Source organism: Mirounga angustirostris, unplaced genomic scaffold (assembly GCF_029215605.1).
Source record: "Mirounga angustirostris isolate CCGP_5_RB_7025 unplaced genomic scaffold, mMirAng1.0.hap1 SCAF_5, whole genome shotgun sequence".
Lineage (NCBI taxonomy): Eukaryota > Metazoa > Chordata > Mammalia > Carnivora > Phocidae > Mirounga > Mirounga angustirostris.
Window position 1 is genome coordinate 86,171,466 of NW_026991713.1, and position 25,760 is coordinate 86,197,225.

Below are 25,760 nucleotides of genomic sequence, written 5' to 3' on the forward strand. Positions count from 1 at the left end.
ATGTAAGGCTATTGTTGTTACTGCTGCTGTTGTTATTTTAACTTTTATTCTGACCTGTGGTCCATACTTTTTATTACTCAGGTAGATGACACCTCAGGAAATCCAGATTGTAGGAAACTGAAAATGTTTATTTTTTTAAAGACTGTATTTATTTGAGAGAGAGAGCGAGAGCACAAGCATGGGGAGGGGCAGGGCGAGAGGGAGAAGCAGACTCCCTGCTGAGCAGGGAGTTCAATCCCAGGACCCTGAGATCATGATCTGAGCTAAAGACAGATGCTTAACTGCCACCCAGGTGCCCCAGAAACTGAAAATGTTTCCTGTGAGTTAGGCAGGACTGAACCTGCACATGTGGCTTACTGAAAGGTAAGATGCTGGCAAAGATCTGGATGTGTAAGTCCAGGAGCAATATGGAGAAACAGCAAAACAAACTAAAGAACAGAAACCCCAAACCCTGATTCCTAGACTAAATGTTTGAGCTACAGATGCAAGAGAGGACTTGATAAAAGGCTGCTGAGAAGAATCTAGATGAGAAAAGAACCAGTAAAGTCAAGAGTGACATCTAAGAGATTGTGGATGCAAGTTCAAGACAATGTGAAATCGAGTGGGAATCTGGGCACCATCAACAAAACATTGAGGAAACTGCAGATGGAGGTTAAACTCACATGAATTTGCTGAGTATTTGTTTAGTGGCCATCTATTAATGGCATAATTAAAGAGATAAGTTATGTCAAGTTAGGGTAAGTAATGACCACTCTATATATACTTTTGATGTACCTGTCTTAAATCACTGATACCCTTGAGATCTCATTAAAATAAAGTAGTTTTATATCAAGCCAGCTAGCTGACTTAGAATTTGCCAAAAAGCCATTGTTAGAAGAAGGGTATTAGAGAGAAGCTGATGTACGATGGCCATGGCCCCAGTGACACAGTATTTGACGTATCTTTCCAATGCCAACCTATGCATCCATTCAATCTCTAACAGCTGAACAATCTTGCTATATAAGGGCTACAATAGGCCAGATTTCACCAAATTTTCAATGGATGAGCCAGAGAGTTCCAGAGTTCTGGGGTATAAGTAATTATAATATTCTATCAAGGTCAGCAAAGAATTATTTACAGTTTAAAAGAAAAAAGTGGTATTATCTGCTCACTTATGAAGATTACAGTATGGGGCCTAATAGTTTTAATGTGTTTCTTAAACAATAATGGTATGAAAAGGGTTTTTTTGTTGTTGTTGTTGATTGGTATCATTAAAATCTTTTTTTAATTTAATTTTATTATGTTATGTTAATCACCATACATCATTAGTTTTTGATGTAGTGTTCCATGATTCATTGTTTGTGTATAACACCCAATGCTCCATTCAATACGTGCCCTCTTTAATACCCATCACCAGGCTAACCCATCCCCCCACCCCCTCCCCTCTAAAGGGTTTTGTTTTTAAAGAACAGCAATCTTCACAAAAATACAGGCCACAGGAACAGAAAATATAAGCTCTAAAACAGTGGTATTGATAATGGATTGAAAAGCATGAAAAAGAAAAAAAATTAATTCAATAAACATTTAGTGAGTGCCAATTGTGTGCCAGGCACTGTTGGGTATCCACTAATTTAAGAGTTCATATTTCACTAAATGTGATTTTATTTATAATAACATTGTTTGTATAGTAACATGAACACATTTGAGGTATTTCTTTAGCCTAAAAATTCATCACTTTGTCCACCAGGCCAAACACAGCTGAAACACACAGGTATTTAGCAATTACTCTTACATTTTATCATGTATACATTCTGTATTTATTTATTTATTCATTTAGAGCGCAGGGGAGGAGCAGAGGGAGAGAGAGAATATTAGGCAGGCTCCATGCCCAGCATGGATCCCCACACAGGGCTCGATTTCACGACCCTGAGATCATGAGCTGAGATGAAATCAAGAGTTGGACACTTAACCCACCAAGCCACCCAGGCGCCCCTACATTCTGGTTTTAAAAATAAGTTACAGGGCCGCCTGGGTGGCTTGGTGGGTTAAGCATCACACTCTTGATCTCAGCTGAGGTCTTGATCTCAGGGTCATGAGTTAAAGCCCACACTGGGCTCCACACTGGGCATGGAGCCTACTCAAAAAAAAAAAAAAAAAGTTACATAAAGAGAGTCCAAGTATATTATTATTTCTTATTATTTATAAATCAGTATACTTCTATGAGTCTGGTATTTAAAATAGGATAAGTAACATTTTGAAAAAATTTTAATACAGAAAAAACATAATTGTTGGGAAGGGGAATTAAGGAGACAAACATTTATTGAACACTTTGTGAGTGACATGCTGGGTTCTAAATTAAATACTCATAATCTAAAAGAAAAACATTGATGTTTCTGTTTACTACTGAAAACACAGAATGGAGAAAAGAAGATACTTGCCTAGAATCACAAGTGGCAAAGCTAGATTAGAACCCAGGCGCCCGTGGTTTTTCTTTTCAAAAGTAAACCATATTTCAGAGAAAATTAAGTTCTGGAATAAAGTTCTGAACAAGACGTTAAAGGCCAAGAAGTTCTGCTATAAACAAGCCTTTATGGACCATTATTCCCCAAACTTACTTGACCACTGAACCCATTTTCAGGTAAGACCACCCGGGATCTTTAAGCACTACTGAACTTCACAAATGTTAGAGAACTAAATTATCCTTAATTGGTAGATGTTAGGTTAAATAAGTGAGTAGGCAAACTTAATGATCTGGAAATGAAAAATATGGGTATGTGCTTCATCTTTAGAACCTGGCAAAGAAATCCTTGTTCACTCTTCATATTTCTCTCCTTTCACTCCCCCAGTATTTCTCCATATTTTTCTTTAACAGACTTCAATTGATTATCTATTTATCTCTAATTGAAGATCTATTATTAGAGGCAAATGAAGATCTATGATTAGAGGACCAGATACATAAGAGAATAGTGTAAAGTATAATTCTGCCATGAAAATTTCATGATTATTCACAGACTAGAGTAAATATGTATTAGCAAATTAGTTTCAAAGACCACAGAGGACTTATATATTTTTATTTTTACACATTCAAAATATTTTTTAAAAATATTTATTATTTTTAATTAGTCTCTATGCCCAAATGTGGGGCTCGAACTTGCAACCCTGAGATCAAGGGTTGCATGCCCCACTGAATGAACCAGTTAGGACCCCCGAAATATTTTTAATTAAAAAAGAAAACAGTTGATAGAGGATTCTGTAAAAGCAACACTTACTCGATTTTTCCCCACAGTGGCTATCTGTGAATGGCTTACAGCCCTCATGAATCTTTGCAGTAGTTCCAAGAAGTAATCTTATTACTTTAGAAATCTTAAATGAACCTCTATTATTACCACAGTAAAGTACTATACTAAAAATAAGTGGAAATAAAGAGTGTGCATGTTGCCCAAGGTCACGCAAGTGAGTCAGTGTGTAGAAGTGGAACAGACTTCTTAAGTATTGTCACTTCATCCTCATCTCTTAACTGCTAACCCTCCCTTTTCATGAATATACAAGTTTAAGTATACACCCACCTCCTTCACATGTGCCAATCCTGGAAAATGGCACAGTGGGGGCAGTTCACAAAATAAAGATATTTCAGGAAAGCATCACATAAATGCCTGGCATTTGAAGGCACCAAGTCTTCAGTATTCTCTTCCTATTCCTCCCACCCCACCACATCGTTTTTCTAGAACTCTTTCTATACCTCAAATTCCCTACCTGACATTGACATTTACTAATAAACATGATTTTTGCCCAAGGAAATAAAGTTGGTAATTTTATGCCTTTTCTTCAAATCTTTAAAACATATAATTTATCTCATGCAGAATATGCAATTTTAATTTCCAGAATATCCTGAAGATTTGGCTGCCAAGTTTATCTATGATAAATATAAATCAAAATCATGTTCATTATGAAATAATAATGTGTAGACTTTAAATATTATTTGATGAGAACATAATATGGAAAAAATGCACAAAAACTTCCCTCTTTAACTTCACGGTAAAACATGAGCACTTGGATAACAAAAACAACCACAAAACATTTCCTAACAGTCACCATAATATGAGCTCAAGAGAAGTAAGAAGAGCCCAAAATGGCAAAACTATTACTATACTCCAAATACTTCCATAGCTACTTCAATAACTAAAAAGAGAACGGATTCTAAATATGAATACTGTGTAACTGGAACATATTTCACAAAGTGTTATCAATCTCATTTTATTTTTGGGTACTGTAAATGACCAATTATATTATAAAGCCAACCGATTTTTGAATCATCTATATAAAAATATGTACATATAGAATAACATACCCTCTCATTGTCTTTCAAAAATTCTTGCTTTTATGCTAAATGAGTCCTACCCACTACTTTTTTTAAGATAAAGTGCAGAAATGGTGAAAGTAAAAATTATAATTTCATCAAAATACAAGAACAAAAATGCTAAACTATCCAAACAGACAAATCCTGAGCTCCCTCAGCACACAATTCTGCCAGCATTATTCAGCACCAGTGAGCAAATGAAATTTGTGGAGAACACGAAGGAGTATCATCATAGCAATTTACGAACTTGTCACCTCAGAAATGTACTGAAAATATTTCAAAGGAGTGAGATCTGGGCATCAGAAACAATTTTCTCCCAATTTCAGCTAAGTTACTTGCTACATAAAGCTTCAGCTTAGTACAAAACAAGCAGCAGATATAAGACACACAGCCTTGCTAGGAATTACAATACAGAATAAAACAGCTAATTAACTCACCAAAGAGCCTTTTGCTAAAACCCTGCCTTCTTCTTTTTGTCTCAGGGTTCTGGTTTCCAAAGACAAATAACATGCCCCCTGACAGAATGATGACAAAAGGGCAAACGGTGAGCTCTTTCCTGCTCTTCCCACTAAAAGAAAACTGAACCTCACTGCAGTCTCCAAGAGTAAGTACTTCATATGAGCATGCTCGGTATCTAATTTAAATGACTTGGTATTTCATCTCAGCATGTGATGGCCTACTTCCAAACAAACCCAGAGAGCTGCAAATTCAATCGAAGATCATTAACTGCAATAAACTAAACGGAACTGCCAAATGATAACTGATGTGTTTTTGACTTCATGATTTTTGTGGTTCATTTTGATGTGCCTGGAAATAATTATTTCTATACTTTAACAACAACAAAAATCCCCAAATCCTTAGGTTTCAATATGTCATTAACTATGTCAACATAGGTATTTCCCAAAATGCTGGAAATATCAAGACATGCAGGGTATGACCCCAAAAAGTAAATCTGACCACTCATAAATTAGGCAAACTATAAGCCATTCATATTTCACTTTTTAACCTCTTATTCTGTACTCCTGGCTATTCACCAAATAAAATAATCTACAAACTATCTAGTAGTATTTTAATTTTTCCTTTGGAAAAATTAGTAAATATCAATAAACTGAAATGTTCAGTATCTTTATTAAGTCTGCTATCTTCAAAATATAGCAGTAAGGATTTTTCTCATCTACAGATTATACATAATAGCATATAATAGATTATATGCTTATATAATAACAGACCTCACCCAAATGTTGATAAAGTGATAAATAGGATTAATAATTTTTTTTGCATTTTTAAGAAAAATTTTTACAAAAATGTCACACACACACACAAATCAACAAAATAGTTTGCATATGTATGCTTATGTAATCAAATAACTAATTTGCCTGGTATGCTAAGTAAGTTGCTGCAAAGGCATATAGTTTTGCATGATGGATATATGGTCAAGAAGCTCACGATGACCATTTAAATCTTTCAGGGAAAAAAAAAAAAATCTAGCACAGCAGATGCAGCCCCACCAAAAGCAAGCAGACGATTCTTACGAATCCACTTGCCATTTTCACCTTGGGCAGACAGACAAAAATAGAAAGTGTTCATACAGTTGACACACACCAAGCTTGGGATAGCAAACCACAGGCAGAGTGGGGCTAATACGTGTTCACCAGGGTCCATACACTAATTTATGATTTTCCTTTCTTCACAACCAGTCTTAGGTCTTTAATGCCTGAGAAGTGCAGAAGTAACCAACTACCTCACACACAAATGTCTCATTTCATGAATAGTAGCCTTGTTCCCCTTCCCTCCTGACTCCAAATTTGGAAGACCTGGGAAAATAAGAAGGCACAAGAAACAGACAAACTCAATGGCAGTAGCTAAGGTAAGGCCCCTCATAGATAGTGAGACAAAATCAGTAAGAGGTTCAGAGAAGTCGTAAAAAATAAAATGTTAAAAAAGAACATGAGCACTATTGATGGAACCACACCTACCTAATTCCAGCACCTTCCCTCCCCCACCAAAAAGGTGGTAAGTTTAAAGAAAGCTACCAGCACATCATTTTCTTTCTTTCTTTTTTTTTTTTTTAAAGATTTTATTTATTTATTCATGAGAGACAGAGAGAGAGAGAAGCAGAGGGAGAAGCAGGCTCCCAAGGAGCAGGGAGCCCGATGCGGCACTCGATCCCAGGACCCTGGGATCATGACCCGAGCCGAAGGCAGACACTTAACCATCTGAGCCACCCAGGCGCCCCAGCACATCATTTTCTTTAGCTTTCTACCAAAGCAACTCATCATTCCCATTGCCAACAGCATTAGGTAGGTTTAATTGCAAGGTCTGTGGGCAATGTATGCTATATAAGCATTCTCTCTCTAAAAAAAGAGCCCAGGAAAAAAAAAGCACAGAATAAAAGCAAATACCAAGAGCCATACAATGTATCAAACAAAAAGTGTCAATGTGCATATGTTCTGTGTACTGCTAAGTCTAGTAAGTTTTGTGTACAGTAAGTGTCAGGGTGAGGATTCTATAAAAAGAGTTTCTAGAAAACTATGTTCTCTGAAGAAGAAAGGAAAGTTTGAAAACAAATCTACCTCTGCTCTACAAATATTTATTGAGAACATGTTATATATGAAGCATGGTGCAAGGGGACTTCTCTGTCTTCAGAAGAGCTTACGGACCATGAGGCAAGAGTACATGTCACTAATACAAGATGATCACAGCAGAGGAGACATTGATGGTCTGCTGCGCTGGGAAGTTTTGAGGGATGAGTGAGAGCATTTTGATGAGGAAAACTTAGAGAAGATTCTGGGAGGGGGTGACCTTTCTGAAATGCTGTAGATGAAGGCTAAGGATCTGGACCAGAAAGAAAAGGCAGGGAGGAGGAAACAGCCAGGTTGGGGGCAGACAAGTAGGGCAGGAGAGGACTGGGAAGTGGCGTGGGGACTAGAGAATTTGTGGCACTGGTGTGAACAGCAGGAAGAAGTGTAGGCTGTCAAAACTGGGAGGGGAGGAAAGAGAAACCAAAAGCTAATATTCAGGGAGGATAGAATCTGGAAGCAGATGGCAAGAAGGGCTTTACACCCTGCATAATGGAGGAGCTAGGGTCATGTGCTAAACAGCTGAATGAAGGAGATAACTTTGGAAAGACAGGCAGATACAAAATTAGGTAAAAGAGGCACTAATTCCAGCACATTGGCATAGCACGTCCATTTTTTAACTCATGTTTTGAATTCTTCCATATTACTTAATAGCTCTTTAACCTGAATATTTTCTCTCTCTTAAACGTTCAACTTTAGCATTCTGATTTGAAATTGAGGTCATCTTGTAATTACATTTACCTTTGATCTTAATTAGAGGTCCTATTTTTTTTTAATCTTTATCTCTTGCCACTCATTCTTTAATTTACTTACTTACCCTTTCTCTACCTACAAAATTTGATAAAATGTTTCCCAAATGCTACTCTGATAAGAATGAATGAATCTGTAAAAATTCAACAAAAGATATAATCTATTTCTATGACAACTGAGTAGAAGTGAAGACTTCACACAGTTCTGGTGCACTGCACACACACACACAGGAGGATAGATGGGTCGCTCCAAGACTAAACATACTTGCCATTCACTGGATACCGAACCACAGGGTGGGAAGGGGAGGAGGGAGAACGGAAGTGAGTACGCGAGTCTTACTGCAATTTGTCGTCATTTTGTTTTTTACCATAGCTCACAAAAGAATCATTTGTGTGGCTGAAAAACAACTTAGGCAGACACATTCAGCGTCCAGAAATCTTTCAGTCTGACCAGGGTGGGGCCAGACATTATGAAGAAACTCTCCACATCATTTTGAGGTTCTTCTGGGAAAGAGCTACTGTTCTAGGCACTCACTAGTGCACAGGGTGAGACGGACACAGAAATAATCATGAAGTACTGATGCTACACAACTTGTTGGTAAAAGATTCCTATTTATTGCTTACTGCTTTCTCACTCAGAGATCCTCAGATGGTATTTTTTAAAAGTGGAAGCACTTTGCTTTTTTAAAATATTCAATCTTAATATAATGAAATTAGGAATTCTTTTCAAATATGTATAGTAAAGAAAGTGAGCCCCAGGAGGTGTACAATGACAAAGAAAAATAATACGTAAAAGAGTCCCTACAAAATCTGGAGCATATATTTATAAGAATCTGGGGCAAAGGCATACATTTTGCATAATAATTTGTCTAAAAAAACTTGTAAATTTCAAAACATATTTTGTAAAATAAACTTAAATATCCTAGTGACTTTTACTGCAGTGGTAAGCCCTCAGCATCTACTTTGCATGTGGCAAGATAATAAATAGACCTAATTATACATTATTTTGGCATTCAAATGGTCTTTTGCTATAGACAATGCTTAGACTATAAGCAAATCTTTCGTGCTTTACTAGAAAAACAAAAGCAAACACAAAACAATTTTGCTTCTGAATAAAGATGTAAGAGAAGAGTATTTTTAAAATACTGTATTGTGTACATGAAAAGAAAAACTGAGGGTGCGGTGTTTTCTACTAAGGGACAGAGCAGTATTTCTTAATGCCTCATCCCCCAAATCAGAATAGTCGTAATTTTTTTTCCCCATCCAACCGAAGGATAGTCTTAATCAGTTAGTTAAAATATTATCCTAAGTATTACAGAAATTTGTAACTCTTAAAAAGCAATTTGGTCTCTTTTGTTCATTTATTCATTCAGTCTACAAATATTTATGGAGCATCAACTTTATCAGACACTGTTGTACATATTAGGGATACAGTGGGACATAGGTACAGACCTCTCACAGAGCTTACAGCCTCACGAGGGAAAAGACTCAGTCAACAATATATAAGAAGAAAGGTGGGCTGAGGGACAGAGTGAATGGCTGGTCAAGAGAAGTCCTGAAGAGGCAGCATTGAAGCGCCAGCTTGGACACTGGCAGTCAGTCTAAGGGCTTTCCCATTAGCACAGCTGAAGAGAAGAAGGAAGGCCTCCAGTGACCACAGTGTCGTGGGGTGAGGGGAAAACAGTTAAGAGATGAGGTTTGAGAGGCAGTCGGTCAACTACTGTTGGCTTTATAAGCTGGAGAAGGGACTCTGGGTTTTATTCTAAGTGCTATGGAAAGCCACTGGAAGGCTGTGGTATGATCCGTTTTGCAGTTTTATATTTTAAGAAGATGCCTCTGGCTACAGCGTGGAGAACGGATTGTAATGGGTCAAGGGCGGGAGCGGGGGCAAAGTTGAGAGGCTGCTGCTGTTGTCTGGATGAGAGGATAGTGGCACAGATGATCTGGGATAGTCTTTGAAAACAGGAGGAGTCAATAGGGCTTACTGATAGATTGGAGAGGAAGGAAGAAGAGTGAGTGAAGGTGAGAGAGAAATTAAGGATGCCTGCAAGGTTTTTTGTTTTCTGATTAGGTCTAGTAGAAACGATGTGGAGACGTCAGTGAGCAGAGACTTGGAAAAAGGTCTAGGCGGAGATGTAGATTTATGCATGTGGTGTGCAAAGAGCCTTGGAAGTCAATGAGGTGACCTAAAAGAGAACACAGGCTAGATGCTATGCTTTCATCAATCAATAATGCCTACTATGTGTAAGGCCCTATGCTAGGTGTTTGGTCTATCCATGGAAAAAAAACCCCAAACAAACACAAAATCCAGATCCTTGCCCTCATGGAGCTTATACTCTATCAGAGAAGATAAATGAACATAATAAATAAGTAAACTATGTAGTACGATAGAAGGAGTAAATGCTATGGAAAAAAGACAAAGTCAGGGATGTGGCTAGGATAATGCGGGTCAGGATAAGGCTCATTCAAAAGAACGGGATGTGAGCAAAAAAGCCATGCAGAGTGAAAAGGTCAGTGCTAAGGCCCTGAGGCAGGAATAAGCAAGATCTTCCAAAGCAAATTTCACTGCATATTTGAAGGATGGAAGAGAGAGCAGAATGGCTACAGCAAACAAAAAAGAGCCAGTAAAAGAGTAGCCAGAAAAGCAGCAAGAAACCCAGAAGTGCATGATGTCATAGAAGCCAAGGGGAAAAAGGTGTCAAGGACTAACTATGCTGAATGTTGCCAAGAAGTTGAGTAAGATCAGAACAAAGAGGTTCTTAATGTTGAAAGAGCAACGTGGAGTCAATTGAGCAGAGAGCCATCTCCGCAGAAGGGCAGGGAAGGAGGTACGTTTGACAAGGGGTATATTCATTTCTAGAGGTAATAAGACAAGTTGGCTCTCAGGACTTGACTAAATTCTTGATTGATGGCAGCCAACAAACAAGGATTTAAAAATTTTCACAGTCAATATCATCAGTCAATTCTGGCATCCAAAAAGCCCAGTCTGCTTATTTTCTCACCCCATTAATTATAAACCACCCCAAAATCACTACTCTAAGTGATTTTCATAAAATAAAGAAAAGAAAAAAGAAAGAAAATCACTGGACAGAAGAGAAGCTAAAAACTCATAAGCCAAAGCAATAGCTTTACCAGCAACACGATACCAACTACCACTTGTTGAGAATCATTGCGGGTATTGTGGATATAGGACTTCATCTTTCTTTTGCACAAGAACATTGTCCGATGGGTTCTGCTGTTCACATTGAATATGAGGAAAGGTGAAAATAGACAGAAGTTACCCAGGGTGGCACTGCCCTGAAACTTGAAGGAAGGGGTAAGAGAGAACTCATGTTTTCTCTACTTTGCCACATAGTTTCTCCCTTCTATTCATACTCATCTAAAACAAGAGGGCAAATGGGCAGGTTTTCTTGCTTTGTTAGACATTCTTGCTAGCTAGATATGTTAATGTTTATTCTTTACAGTTCTCCCATAACCATTAACATTGTTGTACTAACAAATAGACAACTTTCTTGATTTTTTGTCTCCTTCTCTCCTATCCATCTATCCTTTCCTTCATTTCATAAATACTACTACTACATACAAGTAGACACTGTATTATCACATTTTAGACAAGTTAGTTTTCTAAAGTAGTATCTTCCAAAATAAGCATCACTATTTACCAATACATCAACGATGGTCACAGAATTATGTACTTTATTTAAATAAGTTACTAAAATGATACCAGAAATTAGATTAAGTATCTTAACAACTCTTTTTTAAAAAAATATTTTATTTATTTATTTGAGAGAGAGAGAGCGAGCACAAGCAGGGGGAGCAGCAGGCAGAGGGAGAAGCAGGATCCCCGCTGAGCAGGGAGCCCCATGTGGGACTTGATCCCAGGACCCTGGGATCATGACCTGAACTGAAGGCAGCCGCTTAACTGACTGAGCCACCCAGAAGCCCTGGTATCTTAACACTCTTTTGGAAAAACTTCTTTCTGATAATTCATGGTTCAATTTTTTTCACTACATATATATAAACCATATATAAGATTTACAGTCTAATGACCTATGAAGAGTCAACTTAAAAGTCACTTTTATGTGGTAATTCAAAACTTTTGATTGAGGTAGCTCATCCCTAAATTTTTAAAAATTATCACTGACATATAAATTATAATTTGCTGATAACTGAGAAAAGAAAAGGAAGTTTAAGAAAGGGTCACAAGACCAGGCGCCTGGGTGGCTCAGATGGTTAAGAAAGGGTCACAAGACCTCATGATACAGAAACAAAATCCCATTCAAGAAATTATACTCAAAATATCATTAAGGTCATGGAAAGAACATAACCACCATTGCTTTTTTTTTTTTTTTTTTAAGATTTTATTTATTTGACAGCAAGAGAAACAGTGAGAGAGGGAACACAAGCAGGGGGAGTGGAAGAGGGAGAAGCAGGCTTTCCACTGAGCAGGGAGCCCGATGCGGGGCTCGATCCCAGGACCCTGGGATCACGACCTGAGTCGTTAAGGCAGCTGCTTAACGACTGAGCCACCCAGGCGCCCCACCACCATTGCTTTTTAAAAACTATCTAGATTGATAAATAAACTTCAGTCATCTCAATTAGTGTATGCAGAGCAAACACCAGATGCTCATTAGGCCAAGTTATACAAACAGCAACAAAGAGAAAACAAGATGCCAAAAGTCAAGAGAATAATCAATAGGAAGGGCTGCATAAATTAACTTCTGTACTGTGGAACATGTCGTGCAGCTGTTAAAAATAATAGGAGAGAAAGAACTGTGCGCCCCGTCGTGGAAAATATCTATGGTGTGTGTGTATTATCTTGGGTCAAGGAAGCAGGGAAGAGAACAGTAAATGTTAACAATATGGATAAAGGCTACTTTCACTTTTTACTTCACACCACTTTGTCCTAAACTGTTTTGATACCATGTATTAGTTATGTAATTAACAATAAAAAAAGAAAGGAAATGGGAAAGGGAAGAAGGGGTGGGAGGAAGGGAAAGAAAATGGAAGGAAAATAATATGAGCTGGGAACAAGATGACAGATTTATGGGCTTCAGTGTGATGTGGAGACATCTGGAGTGAGATGTTCCCAGATTGGAATCCTACTCCGACTACTGAATTTAGGCAAGTTTAACTCTCCAAGGTTCAGTTTACTCATATGCTGAGTGAGGATAACACTATTTTTTACCCTATGGAGTTACTGAGAGCACTAAATGAGCCAGTTTTTGAAATGCACCTAGCACAAAGCCTGAAATGGTGTGGGTGCCCAATCAATGGTAGCTGTCGCTATTTTTTAAAATTAAAATGCAAAAATAACTTCACTTCTAAATCTTTTCCTCTTGATACCATAATCTTTTTTTTTTTTTTAAAGATTTTATTTATTTATTTGACAGAGAGAGACACAGCGAGAGAGGGAACACAAGCAGGGGGAGTGGGAGAGGGAGAAGCAGGCTCCCTGCAGAGCAGGGTGCCCGATGCGGGACTCGATCCCAGGACCCTGGGATCATGACCTGAGCTGAAGGCAGTCGCTTAACCAACTGAGCCACCCAGGCGCCCCTTTGATACCATAATCTTAACGTATATTCTGTTTGGTATAAATTCTTCTTCATAGTTTAGAAAAGCAGGTTTTAACAATGACCACAAAGTCACTCTGGTAGGGCAACATATGATGGTGGTACTATCAGAAATACATTTCATCTGGGATTTCCTCATCCATCTGCACGTGAGTACCTAGCTCCTTGTCCGTGCTCATACAGCTCTGAGCCCTAAACTTTGTGCTAATTATCTGGAAATTTCATTTCTCAATTTGTCTGCAGCCTATCATTAAGACTGGTAAGTACCTATATCTCTTCAAGTCATTCTGCAGATTATTACTCATGGGCATATTCTCAAGACTGTACTTCCATGTTAACCAAAAAGAAAAAAGGCAAAACTCTAACCATAAACCAGAACAGATTTCAAAGTAAATAATAAAATTCCTAACTTTTAATTCGGAGGAAGAAATAAATTAAAATGTTTAAATTGGTTTTTCACAATAACCTAATTCAGTCAACATAATGCTCACATTTGTTTTTCAAATGCTGGCTTCATGTGTTCCCACATGGGCCCTATTCGAAGCTCAAGAATTTTCTTAATAAGCAAAGTCTTGCCTAATGAAGCATTATTCTTGCAAATCTTACGATATTCTGTCCCTCCCTCTTCTAATTAATAAGATTTTTCTTCTAAAAAAATTAGAAACACTGTTAAACATTGCACCCTCTTTTATGTTTAAAAGTTTACTTACATGCTACTGTCCTTATTATGCATCTCATCAACACTCCAAAACCTAATCTTGTATTTAAAAGTCTAAAATCTAGAGCAGGTGTCAATAAACTTATTCTTCAAAGGATAGTAAATATTTTAGACTTTGTGCAGTCTTTGTCCCAAAACTACTGCCTCTACTACTGCAATAAGAAAGCAGTTACAGGGGTGCCTGGGTGGCTCAGTTGGTTAAGCGACTGCCTTCGGCTCAGGTCATGATCCTGGAGTCCCGGGATCGAGTCCCATGTCGGGCTCCCTGCTCAGCAGGGAGTCTGCTTCTCTCTCTGACCCTCCCCCCTCTCATGCTCTCTCTCTATCTCATTCTCTCTCTCAAATAAATAAATAAAATCTTTAAAAAAAAATTATTAAAAAAAAAAAAAAGAAAGCAGTTACAATGTGGAAACAGATGAATGTGGCTGTGTTCTAATAAAACTTTATTTATAAAAACAGGCAGCATGCCAGATTTGGTCCACAGGCCCCTGTTGCCAAATCCTAATCTAGAGTATCAATTAAGTGGCATGTTATGATAATCCTTTATCTACTCTTTAAAGGTTAGTAACACATGTCTCTGCCCAATTGGTTTAATAGGTTATTTTACTTGTTAATGATTAGTATTTACCAGTTTTATTGAGAGTAAATTATTTTCTATTCTTACTAATTTCATTTAGGGTCTTCCCAGTATTTAACTAATTTTTCATAATTCTGTACTTAGCCAACTAAATAGAATTTGCTTAATCATTCAGTATTTCATCAAGAATCCCATTTTCTGAAATTTATCATTTTTTTATACCTTTAAATTCACTCCAAAATTCCTGTGAAAAGTAGAAATGTCAATACTTCTCTGCCAATGCTTTACAAAATCCAAAAATAAAACAAGCATTTACATGTTTACTTTTTCCTTCGTTAAAAATTCAAGGCAATCATTAATAAAGATATCTGTCTATGGTATGGTAGCTAGTCTCTAAGATATCCCCCAAGGATCCTCACCTCCTGGTATTCACACCCTTGTAGTCCCCTCCACTGCAGCTTGTCTCGGTCTCTTGGAGAGCTCACTGTGGACAAAGCCAGGTGCCAGGTCATGAGGGCACGGAGCCCTGTGGAGCAGCCCACATGGAGAGAAACCAAGTGGCCAGTCCCAACTTGCCAGCCATGTGCTCCTCCAGCTGAACCGTTCAGACTTTCAGAGACTGAAGCTCCAGCCAACATGGAACTAAAACCTCATAAGACACCCTAAGCCAGAACTGCCCAACCAAGCAGCTCCAGAATTCTTGCGCCATAGGAACTGTGAATAATAAGAAATGATTACTGGGCGCCTGGGTGGCTCAGTTGGTTAAGCGACTGCCTTCGGCTCAGGTCATGATCCTGGAGTCCCGAGATCGAGTCCCGCATCGGGCTCCCTGCTCGGCAGGGAGTCTGCTTCTCCCTCTGACCCTCCCAACCCTCCCCCCTCTCATGTGCTCTCTCTCTCAGTCTCTCTCTCTCAAATAAATAAATAAAATCTTAAAAAAAAAAAAAAGAAATGATTACTGTACTAGGTTTGGGGGTGATTTGAGGACACAGTGGATCCTCTTCATCCAATTAGATTACAATTTAGCTTATTTTGTATAACTTCATGAATATTTTGGTTCATGGCAGCTGCAGTTGATACACAAACATCTCCTGTCTTGCAATGAGATGAGTTCAGGGGACAAGACCAGCATCCAACAACCAATTAGGCTGCATAGCAGTGATGACCGTTTGCCGTTTGTTCAACAGCATTCAACGTTAACTCGATGCTTGCTGTGTGGAAAGCTTTGTGCCAGGATATAAAAGATAATTTCATTTCTCCATACGAGCACATGACCCATGATAACAGTTACATGCAGAAAATAATCCTTAGGGTGCCTGGGTGGCTCAGTTGGTTGAGTGACTGCCTTCGGCTCGGGTCATGATCCTGGAGTCCCGGGATCAAGTCCCGTGTCGGGCTCCCCGCTCAGCGGGGAGTCTGCTTCTCCCTCTCCCGCTCCCCTGTCTTGTGCTCTCTCTCTCTCTCATTCTCTCTCTCAAAAAAAAAAAAAAAAAAAAATCCTTCCTTCATCCATCGGTGCCCACATAAATCTCACCATTGCACAGGTCAGTATTTGTAAACCCTGGTCTAACCCATTAGAGGATAATGAAATGCAGTTAATGGGATGCTTTCTACCAGCACTTTAAAATAATGAAACAGAAGAGAAGATACAGGTAATACGGGGAAAGTATTTTTTCATTTCAGTTTTATGTAAAAAAAAAAAAAAAGTATTTGTATGTGGACAATACATCATGCAGCAATACTGTGGATCATGGTCAAAAAAGTTTAAAACCAGTGACCTAAAATACCAATGGTAACATCCTTAGAAACTAAGGATGAGTCACCACGTTCCCAGTTCTCACCCATCACATTCTTTTCTGACTACTCTTCTGCCTGCCTGCTAAACACCTGGGCTTCACTGCTCATTTTATTTTCATGTTGAGATTTTAAAATCCCTGTGGAAACTGGGTCTGGCCCAGTTGCTTTTTTCCTAATCTCAGTCCTGCCCATTTTGAAAATAGGGAAGTCCCTTCTCCTTGGGGATACCCCTTTTAAAACACACTTAGTGGCTGACTCAAAAGAGTAAGTAATAAGAGGAAGATCATAGAGGGAACTTGAAATGACTCTGAGATCATTGAAATTTCTAACTAAATGAATCATATTCACTTCTCAAACATGTTAAAAATAATTAGATATGCTAGGCTTATAAGGCTGGTACTCTATAATGCTCCAGAAACAATTATATTTTCCGCTAGGTGGACTTTCAGGTTGTTGTGACTTATATGCAGTACAAAAGTACTATGCTTTTATGACAAGGGCTGCAGACATAGGAAGTATCTTGAATCCAAGAATTATCTCCCAGCTCTCTCTTCTGCAGTGCCTGGCATAGGCTTTGCATTAAACTGATAAATGAACAAATATATATATATATATATTAACATATATATATTAAAGATGTTATTTATTTATTTGAGAGAAAGACACAGAGAACGCATGAGCAGGGGGAGGGGCAAAGGGAGAAGGACAAGCAAACTCCCCACCAAGCAGGGAGGCCGACGTGGGGCTCAATGCCAGGACCCCAAGATCATGACCTGAGCTAAAGTCAGATGCTGAACCAACTGAGCCACCCATGTACCCCATGAACAAATATTTTTAAAAAGATATCTTCGGAAATTAAAAAAAAAATTATCCAATCGAGTGATAATTCATCTACCTATTTATGAGGCTTCAAGAGAAAGGCATTGTTATCCATAAGGAAGTTTTCTTAACTTTAAACCAGTATCTCAACCGTTGAAAATAAAAATACTAATAAATAGAGCTAAACATTTCTTTGAACTAATAGGAAGATTCTGAGATTACTCCAAAATGAGTCAGGATAAGCAAAAAAGGTCAGGGTAATGATTTTATTGTGCACTGACGGTTTTCTTTTTACCAAAAAGGCACAATGAAGCTTAAGAGAAGCTATGGGGAAAATGATACTAAGACTCAGCTGATTAATAACCCCTAAAAAAACAAGCTATAAAGAGGAAATGGGGAATCAACATGCTGTAACCAGACCTCAACATTTAATAAGGAAATGGATTGATGTCTTTGGAAAAGCACAGAAAAGCAAGTAATCAAATTCCTCTAGAATGAAATCAAGAAAAGGGGGGGGGGGCGCAGGCATTAAATCACAAAAAGCTCTAATGAAAAAAAAAAGTTCTGGCTTTTTCCAACGTTCTTTTTCTAAGCAACATTCTGATTTTTATTAATTATTCAAAAAGCAGTTGTTTTTCATGTCAATAAAATTTTAGCACAGTATGTCACCCTCATCCTATCGTTGGTCTAAACAAAACTTAAGAACCTGTCCTCCGGTCTGTTCATTGGCCGAAATTGCAGAATACGCTGGCATTTGCCAAATTTATTTTTCTAGCCCACTCTGAGTTCCAGACTAGTATATCCAACTGCCTGCCTGAAATCTCCCTACTTGGGTTTTCCCACAACCATTTCAAACTTACCTACCAAGAAGAGAATCTCTAGACCTCTCCATCCTTCATTCCACAACTCTTCCCCACTCCCCACCTTGCCTCACCCCCCAAAAAAAGAATATACCATTTTTCTCATTTCAAAATATGGAACTTCCAACCCAGCTGCCAAAGTCACAAAGCTGGAAATTATTCTTCCCATGTAATCCAACAAATCCTGTGTGCGTGACCTCCGAAATCTCTCTCCAGTTAGTCTACTTTCCTGTATCTCTGCTGACATTCCCTGAATTCATGTGCCACCTTTTCTCATTTGGACAAATGCAATAGCTTCTTAACTATTCTCCTTTTTCTATTCTAAGTCTTGCATCATTTAATTTTCCACCCGGCAACCAGAGTAATATACAAAATATCTCCTATTGAAAACCTTCAGGTTCCTACAGCATCTGAAATAAAGTGCTAAGGCCTTAATTGGGCTGTAAGTCCTTGCAGTGTGGCCCCTGGCCCTGTCCCCAGCTGCAGATGGGGAGGCTCCCACCCCACTCACTCCTCCAGGGAACCCAGCTGCTTTCAGACCCTGTGGGTCTTACAGCCTACAAAGCTCTTCCCCAGCCAAATAACTCCCCCTACTTATCCTGTCAGGTCTCAGCTTAAGTACTTAAAAATACATATTTACCACTGTGGTTATTAGTCTAATGCCCATCCATTTCTCTTCTGTGCTGACAGATGCAAAAATTCAGTGTCAGTGCCTATTTTGTTCAACACTGACCCCAGAAGCCACCAGAGGCTTTGGTATATAATAGAAGCCCAGTAAATATTTGTTCAGCAAAAGGACTTTCCTTTAAATTTATCTTACCACTAAGATTACATCATGCCTTTATATAGAAATTATAAATGTAAATAACTACAAGATAAGAAATGAATAAAATCGTAAGAAAAGAATACAGTCCATGAATTACATTCTAAAGAAAATAATCTCAACATATAATGTATTATTAATCTATCCATTTCCCTTTCAGGATTACAGACTTACGAATATATTAATTTCATAAGTCAAATTTGCAAAACAAGACCTTAAAAGATAAACAAGCATTACAGGCTATTATATAGTTATTCCGTGGAAACATTTACTCTAGGTTGGCTATTACCAGAAGCATCAATAAAACTGCAGCGCCAGGAACATCATTTCTAATATGATTTGTTCCTAAAATGGTACTGAAATGATTAGATGAAGAACAGATCAATACAATTTTAATATTTTAAATTGTCTATATCCTATTTTTCTTTCTTAAACATCCACAATGCTCAAAGTATCATCGTTATATTTTCAAAATGAACATATTAGCCTGAAAACATGTTATCTATGAAAAAAATGTATTAAAACAGAAAACAGAGGAGAAAAATAACTTGGCGGGAAGGTAGCAGAGAAGAGTGACAACTTCAATTTTCCTTACTGATTTTACTTCAAAGTCCTGCTGTTCTTAATACTAAAGTAAAATTCTGGTTTAAACACTTTACTCTCAGTTCTGTTCATATCTGATCTTAATAACCCAGCAATGAAGTGCCCACATTCTACTTACCACCCAATCGACTTTTCATTTTTCATCATGACATTGATGAGACTAGCAGAGTTCTGACAGGTTGTAGACCCAGAACGGTGCTCAGTGCTCAAATTAAAATATGCAAGTAATTTGACAAAGAAATCTTTGAAAAACAAGCAGTAGTTTCTATAAAACCTGGTCAGCCATCACTAAGCATTCTCTGCAGAAATTATTTCTCACCACTGAGTGGCAAAGAAACGTAAATTGAAATACATCACATTTAAAAAATAATTAAAATGTTCCAGTCTCACCTTCCTGTAAGTATGTTCTCATAAAACTCTTTCTGTTACCATGCTTTTCCTATTTCCCTAAGTGCTCCATTTAAAAGTAAGGGCTTAGAAACACAGAGCACTTATAAACATTCTCCCAGGAGAATGAAGAATGAAAACTGAAGTGACGATGAGTTGGTCTGATTTTTCAACCCCGTATTTCACTCTAAAATAGTTCCACTTGAAGATTTGCTTGCGTCTTCTTCACACAGGGCTACGAAATGTGGTAGCCAACGTACAAGGTGGCCCCCAGTGATTCTCAAGTCCTGGTACTCAAGCCCTTACGCAGACCCCTTGCACATGAAATATACCTGATTGTCCTATACAACAGGTACTGCAAAAATGACCAAAGCTTGACCCCAAGGACAGGTCACTGAAAACACTGTGGCCTCCATCTTGCTCTCTTTGAATCAATCACTCTGATCTTCCAGATCCTCCAGCCCCAGTGAAACCTTCAGGTGACTGCAACCCTGACCAATATCTTGACTGCAATCTCCTAAAAGACTCTGAGCCAGAACTACCCAGCTAAATCACTTCCATAATTCCGGACTCACAGAAACTATGATATTCAATGTTTGTTGTTTTAAGCTGCTAAGTTTTGAGGTAAATTGTTTGGCAGCGAGAGAACTAAAACACTACACACTTCATCATTTCTCACCCATCACATATATACCCAGTTCGAAGCTCAGTAGGCCTAGAAATGTTACATGTAGATAGGAAAACACTTTGTAACCTAAATACAGAATCCCGAAAGTCAGATTTAGCCATATTGCAAGCATGCTTTCTGGAATTCCATTTGTAAGACCTCAACTATGTTAACTATTGCTACCAAAGGCCAGGATGCCACCACACCAGACAGGTAGTGAGGAAGACTGTCATAAAGAAGATGCCCATTACATGCTTCATAAATCCGTGAACCAATAAATGATGCGGGAATAAAAGAAACAAATGATACCAAGGCTGGTAAGACTCATAACACACATCTTTACTGTTTGCAATGTTTCTTTCAACCACCAGAGGGCAGGAATGGCACACTGTTCTTCTTTGGCCTGAGAGCCCTTAACATAATGCCTAAAGCATAAAGCATTTAGTAGGAATAAAATAAAAATTCTGCACAAATGGAGAAAGAGAGAAAGGGATGATGTTTGTTAATAAATGGGAAGAGATAAAGTCTTACTACGATGCCCAAAAAAGCACCCTGGAGTATAAACTGAGGTAGAATATAGGACTTCGTATATACCACTATCAATTAGTACTAATTCATGTACTTCTTAATTCAATACTAATTCTACCCAATTAGAAACTGTTGGCATTTTTCTTTTCTGAAATGTCTGTTTCTATAGGAAACAGTAAATTTAGTATATTAAATTCAGGCACATTCTCACACTATCCACAAGTGATTATAACTCAACTTTCTTGTTCCTTAGAACCAAAATAGGCATCATTATGTACCTAGTAGGAGCTACATCCAATGCAGGTAGAGTGTCCAGAAAGAAAGAATCACCCTCTCTGTGGCCAGACTCATTAACTCCTACCTATTAAGTTATTAAGCTCTCTGAAATCTTATTATCATAGCAAGTACTTTCCAACTGTCCTATTATTTTTAATGTTGCCTTGCAGCAAACAGTTTTTATTGAATATATTTTTAACTATCCATCATTTTCTACTGAATCGGAAGCTTACTCCTAATAACAAAATTAACAAAATCACTTTCCCTTTTCTTCAAGTTATTTAAGTTAGCGAGAGTCAGGGATGACTTCGTATTGTGTTTTATGAGGCCTTTGGCGAATTATGTTGCTTTTATGGTTTATGGTCTGATTCCTAGATCTAAGAATTATGGTTGGCAAGAATATTTATAAGCAGATAGAGACAGATAATGAATAAAATGGAATCCCAACATTTCAAAGGATATCCTTGCTGAAAGAAGCTGAAGGAGATAAATGGGTTAACTCTTGATTAATCTAAAAGGCATTCATAAAAATATCCCATCCCCTCAACTACAATACATAACAAGATGTTATCTGTATGTTTGTAATGAAGATCAAATTGTCCCAAGGATAACCATTAATTAGTTAATGATAACAATACTGAATCTGGATTTATGGGGAAATCTTGTTGGCAGTAATGTTGAACAGAATAAAGCAGAGGCATTTAATTTGGTTCAGGGGGCCTCTACAGATCTGTAAACCCCTGATCCTTTGCATACTTTAAAATACATAAGCACATAAGGCATTCTCTAGGGGAATGAGACTCTTTCACCCTCAAATGACAGAGAATCAAATTCAAAATAGCTTAAGCAAAAGAAGGGAATTCACTGGCTCAAATAATTGAAAAATCCAGAGGTAGATCCAGCGACTCAACTCCTGGTGTGTATCTGTCTCAGCTCCCTCCCTCCCTTGTTCCCTCTCAGTCCCATCTCAGTCTCAGAGATGCTCATCCCAGGAGGGCAGCTCTAGGCTTACACCTTTACAGCTTCAATCCAACAGAAGAGATTCTCTTAAGGAAAGTCCCAGGATCAAGTCTCAGTGGCCCAGTTACATCATGTACACACCCCTGAGGTCAGGTCTGCAACAAATACTCACCCCTAAGACCAGGCCTGACAGTGAGGAAGGAGTTACTATACAAGGAATATATGGATTAGATTCTCAGAAGAAAGAAAGAATGATGGGCAGGAAACAAAATAAATGTAAGTCATCTATGTATATCCAGTTTCAGAGAGATCCCTGAATGCCCTTCTCCAAAGTTAAAAACCAGTATAAAAAAGGTTTAAAGAAGAATAGGTACATTTCTTTTCTTTTTTTTTTTTTAAATTTTATTTATTTATTTATTTGACAGAGAGAGACACAGTGAGAAAGGGAACACAAGCAGGGGGAGTAGGAGAGGGAGAAGCAGGCTCCCCACCAAGCAGGGAGCCCGATGCAGGGCTCGATCCCAGGACCCTGGGCCATGACCTGAGCTGAAGGCAGACACTTAACAACTGAGCCACCCAGGTGCACCGAATAGGTACATTTCTAACATGTTACCTTAAACCTAACACTGCATCACACTGCTCATAGTTAAATAACTAATATCCTAATCAAATCCAGTGCCTTACTTGGCTTCCTTAATTTAGAAGCACAGCATTTCCCTTCACTGACTCCATAATTACCTCTTCTTTAAGTTCTGTCTTCTGACTCTGGCTTCCAGGCTATACGTGAGTCAGGTTCTACGGACTCTCTTTTTCAGGCATTCATTCCCCACTTTCCCTCCTTCTTTTTCTATCTCATTCTATCACTATTCTATCTTATCTTTCATTTTAACTTCAAATGACGCTCAAGGATGCATCTCCAGACCAAAAAATCCTTTAAAAAAAAACCCCTCTATTCCCACATTTCTTTTTTTTTTTTTTAAAGATTTTATTTATTTATTTGAGAGAGAGAATGAGAGAGAGAGGGCATGAGAGGGGGGAGGGTCAGAGGGAGAAGCAGACTCCCTGCCGAGCAGGGAGCCCGATGTGGGACTCGATCCCGGGACTCCAGGATCATGACCTGAGCCGAAGGCAGTCGCTTAACCAACTGAGCCACCACCCAGGCGCCCTATTCCCACATTTCTAAAAACCAAATATACTAACCTCAAAGTCTAGGTGCCATACCCCAAAAACTGAAAACAAACATCTTCTCTTTAACAAGTTTATTTCCTTTGTTCCTCCCTCTCAGTTATCTGAGAAATGATCTGACCACTTCAGGATTCAGCTCAGACATGACATCTTCCATGAGGCCTTCCCTCTCCTCTCCCCTCCAGGTGGGGTTATGTGCTCTCACAGGGCCTTGGAGGCCCCATGCCCACTGTCACCGTACTTATGCCATTTCAGTGTAATGACTGGTCCACTTCCTGAGTTCTTACCCTAGACCACACGCTCTCGCTAGCAGGGACACAGCCGAGTCTTCCATCTGTATCCAATGTGCCAAGCAGAGGGGCTGGCACATGGGAGGCTGCCAATGAATGCTTCACGGAAAAGGGGGAAAACTTAATTCTTTTTTTTCTTTTTTGAACAAACTTAATTCTTTTTCAAGATCTAGAAGTTTAAACTATTTACTACTTGCTAAAAAGGACTGGCAGGGAAAAAAAAAAAAAGATTTGTTTGATTTACCATTGGAACAGACTGTGTCTTGGTAAGGTGTAGGCAACGAGACTGCTACCAAAATCTGTAAAATAAAAGTCAGGGACCAGAATTAAAGTGAAAAATCACCACTTTCTTTTTTCCTTCTTAGTTTAAGCCCCAAGGTTAAAAAAAAAAAAAAAATGATGGTAGACATGGAACACTAGGGAACTCTTCTTTCTCTCCAAGGGACTAATAACAACACTTCATCACCAGGCACCAGATGTACTTGCTGTCGAGGCCTTAAATCTTTCCTTACGGGTATCAAGCACCCCAGCTATCCCTTGACACACCAAGAGATGGCTTTCTGAGACAGAGCTGACTGGGAATGACTCAGTCCTTTTAACCAAAAGCCTTTGCTCCTTGGTGATATTCCTTCTAACTTTAAAGCGCCTTCAATCCTTATGACCTGAAGTCTGAGACTTCATTATTCACTAGTTTCGCTGACACTGACCACATTACTTAATGTCTCAATTAAGAGATTAGGGATCTACTTAATCTGGAAAGTCTAAATTTCCACATCTCTAAAATGGGAGTAACACTAGCCACCCACAGGGCTGTTGACGAAGGTAAGTGAGGGAGCAGGAAAAACACTCGAAGCACCGGTGGTGTTCGTAAGAGAGGTACTGATGACAGGGTTCCAGCCACTCCCCGGCATTCATAAAGGACATGAAGGTCTGTGGGCTTCACTAACACAGCACGTCTTCCAGAGTCGCTCGGTAGCAGCCTTCTCTGACCTACTCCAGGGAGGCATCATTCCTACTCATCTTGTTGTACACATAATTTTAAAAATAATTCATTCCTTCTCACGACTCCTAAAATTGTGTAAAATTGTACACATGCTCTGAACTCACCCTTGCTGGTTTCCCCCCTTGAATTTCCTTCAAGTCAATCAAGTTGAGAAGGCATTATTTTCATTAGTGTTTTTGTAGACTTTAATGAGCAACGACTAGTTCTCTGTTTCACTGCTTTGCACAAGGTCAACTTACAAACCTCAATGTAATTACTGTCTTTGGTTTTCTCCTTAGATTATTCACATCAACGCCAAGTGGCTGCAGTCTGTACTGTTTTTAGCAGCCTCACACGTAACCTTGGCAACTCTGTCCTACTCAGCCTAATCCTTGGCAGCAACCATTGCAAATAAAAAAGTAAACAGGCCATATTTCTGATATTTTATTTGTAAGTGTGGGACTGTAGTCCATTTATTTATTTGAGGGGGGCGTCTGTTTGAAGACAAAATATTTCTGGTATTTTATTTCCTTTCCATACTTCTGAATGATTTCCGTGGGGATGCAAAGTAACACTGATTTGATATCAAGTAGGCATTAGAAATTTGATGAGGAGAGGAATCTAGTCAATGTCACTTCATCTTGCTATGAACAAATAGAGTACTAAAATTAGATTAAAAAATTAAAAAAAGGAAGCTTCAGCTTCTATTATTAATCATGAGCAAAACCACAAAACATGTAGATTTGTTTTCTTAAAACTACCTCTTTCCACAGAAATTTTGTCATTTAAGTTTCCATATATAAAAACTTTGCAAGAAACTGAAGCTTTTCCTTTTGGGGAAAGATCAACCTATAAGAATAAACACAATCAAAACATTAAAAATGTCAAAACTATTTCTCTCACTGGCAATAACAACAGAAAGTAAGTAACAGCTTGGATGGGAAAAAAACAAATCTGCTTCACAGCTCAAACTCCAGAAATGTAAAGAAAAAGTGCCCTCATCTGGCCAGACAAAAAACTTAACATCTAAACTCACATACTAACTTGCTAA

The 25,760-nt window shown here is 38.4% G+C and overlaps 1 protein-coding gene across 11 annotated transcripts in view; it reads right to left on the reverse strand.

Annotated features, from left to right (window-relative positions):
• Positions 1 to 25,760, reverse strand: part of PLEKHA5 (pleckstrin homology domain containing A5) — a 244,116-nt gene that overhangs the window by 155,476 nt on the left and 62,880 nt on the right. The window contains exon 4 of one of the 11 annotated variants that reach the window (XM_064591523.1): positions 23,972 to 24,026. The exons of 9 other annotated variants lie outside the window; for them this stretch is intronic. In XM_064591523.1, the coding sequence (XP_064447593.1) occupies positions 24,017 to 24,026 (10 nt within the window). In that variant the 3' untranslated portion in view covers positions 23,972 to 24,016. Of the gene's footprint in view, positions 1 to 18,749; positions 24,027 to 25,760 lie in introns of those variants that run through there. One more of the 11 variants, XM_064591524.1, reaches the window with a different exon arrangement.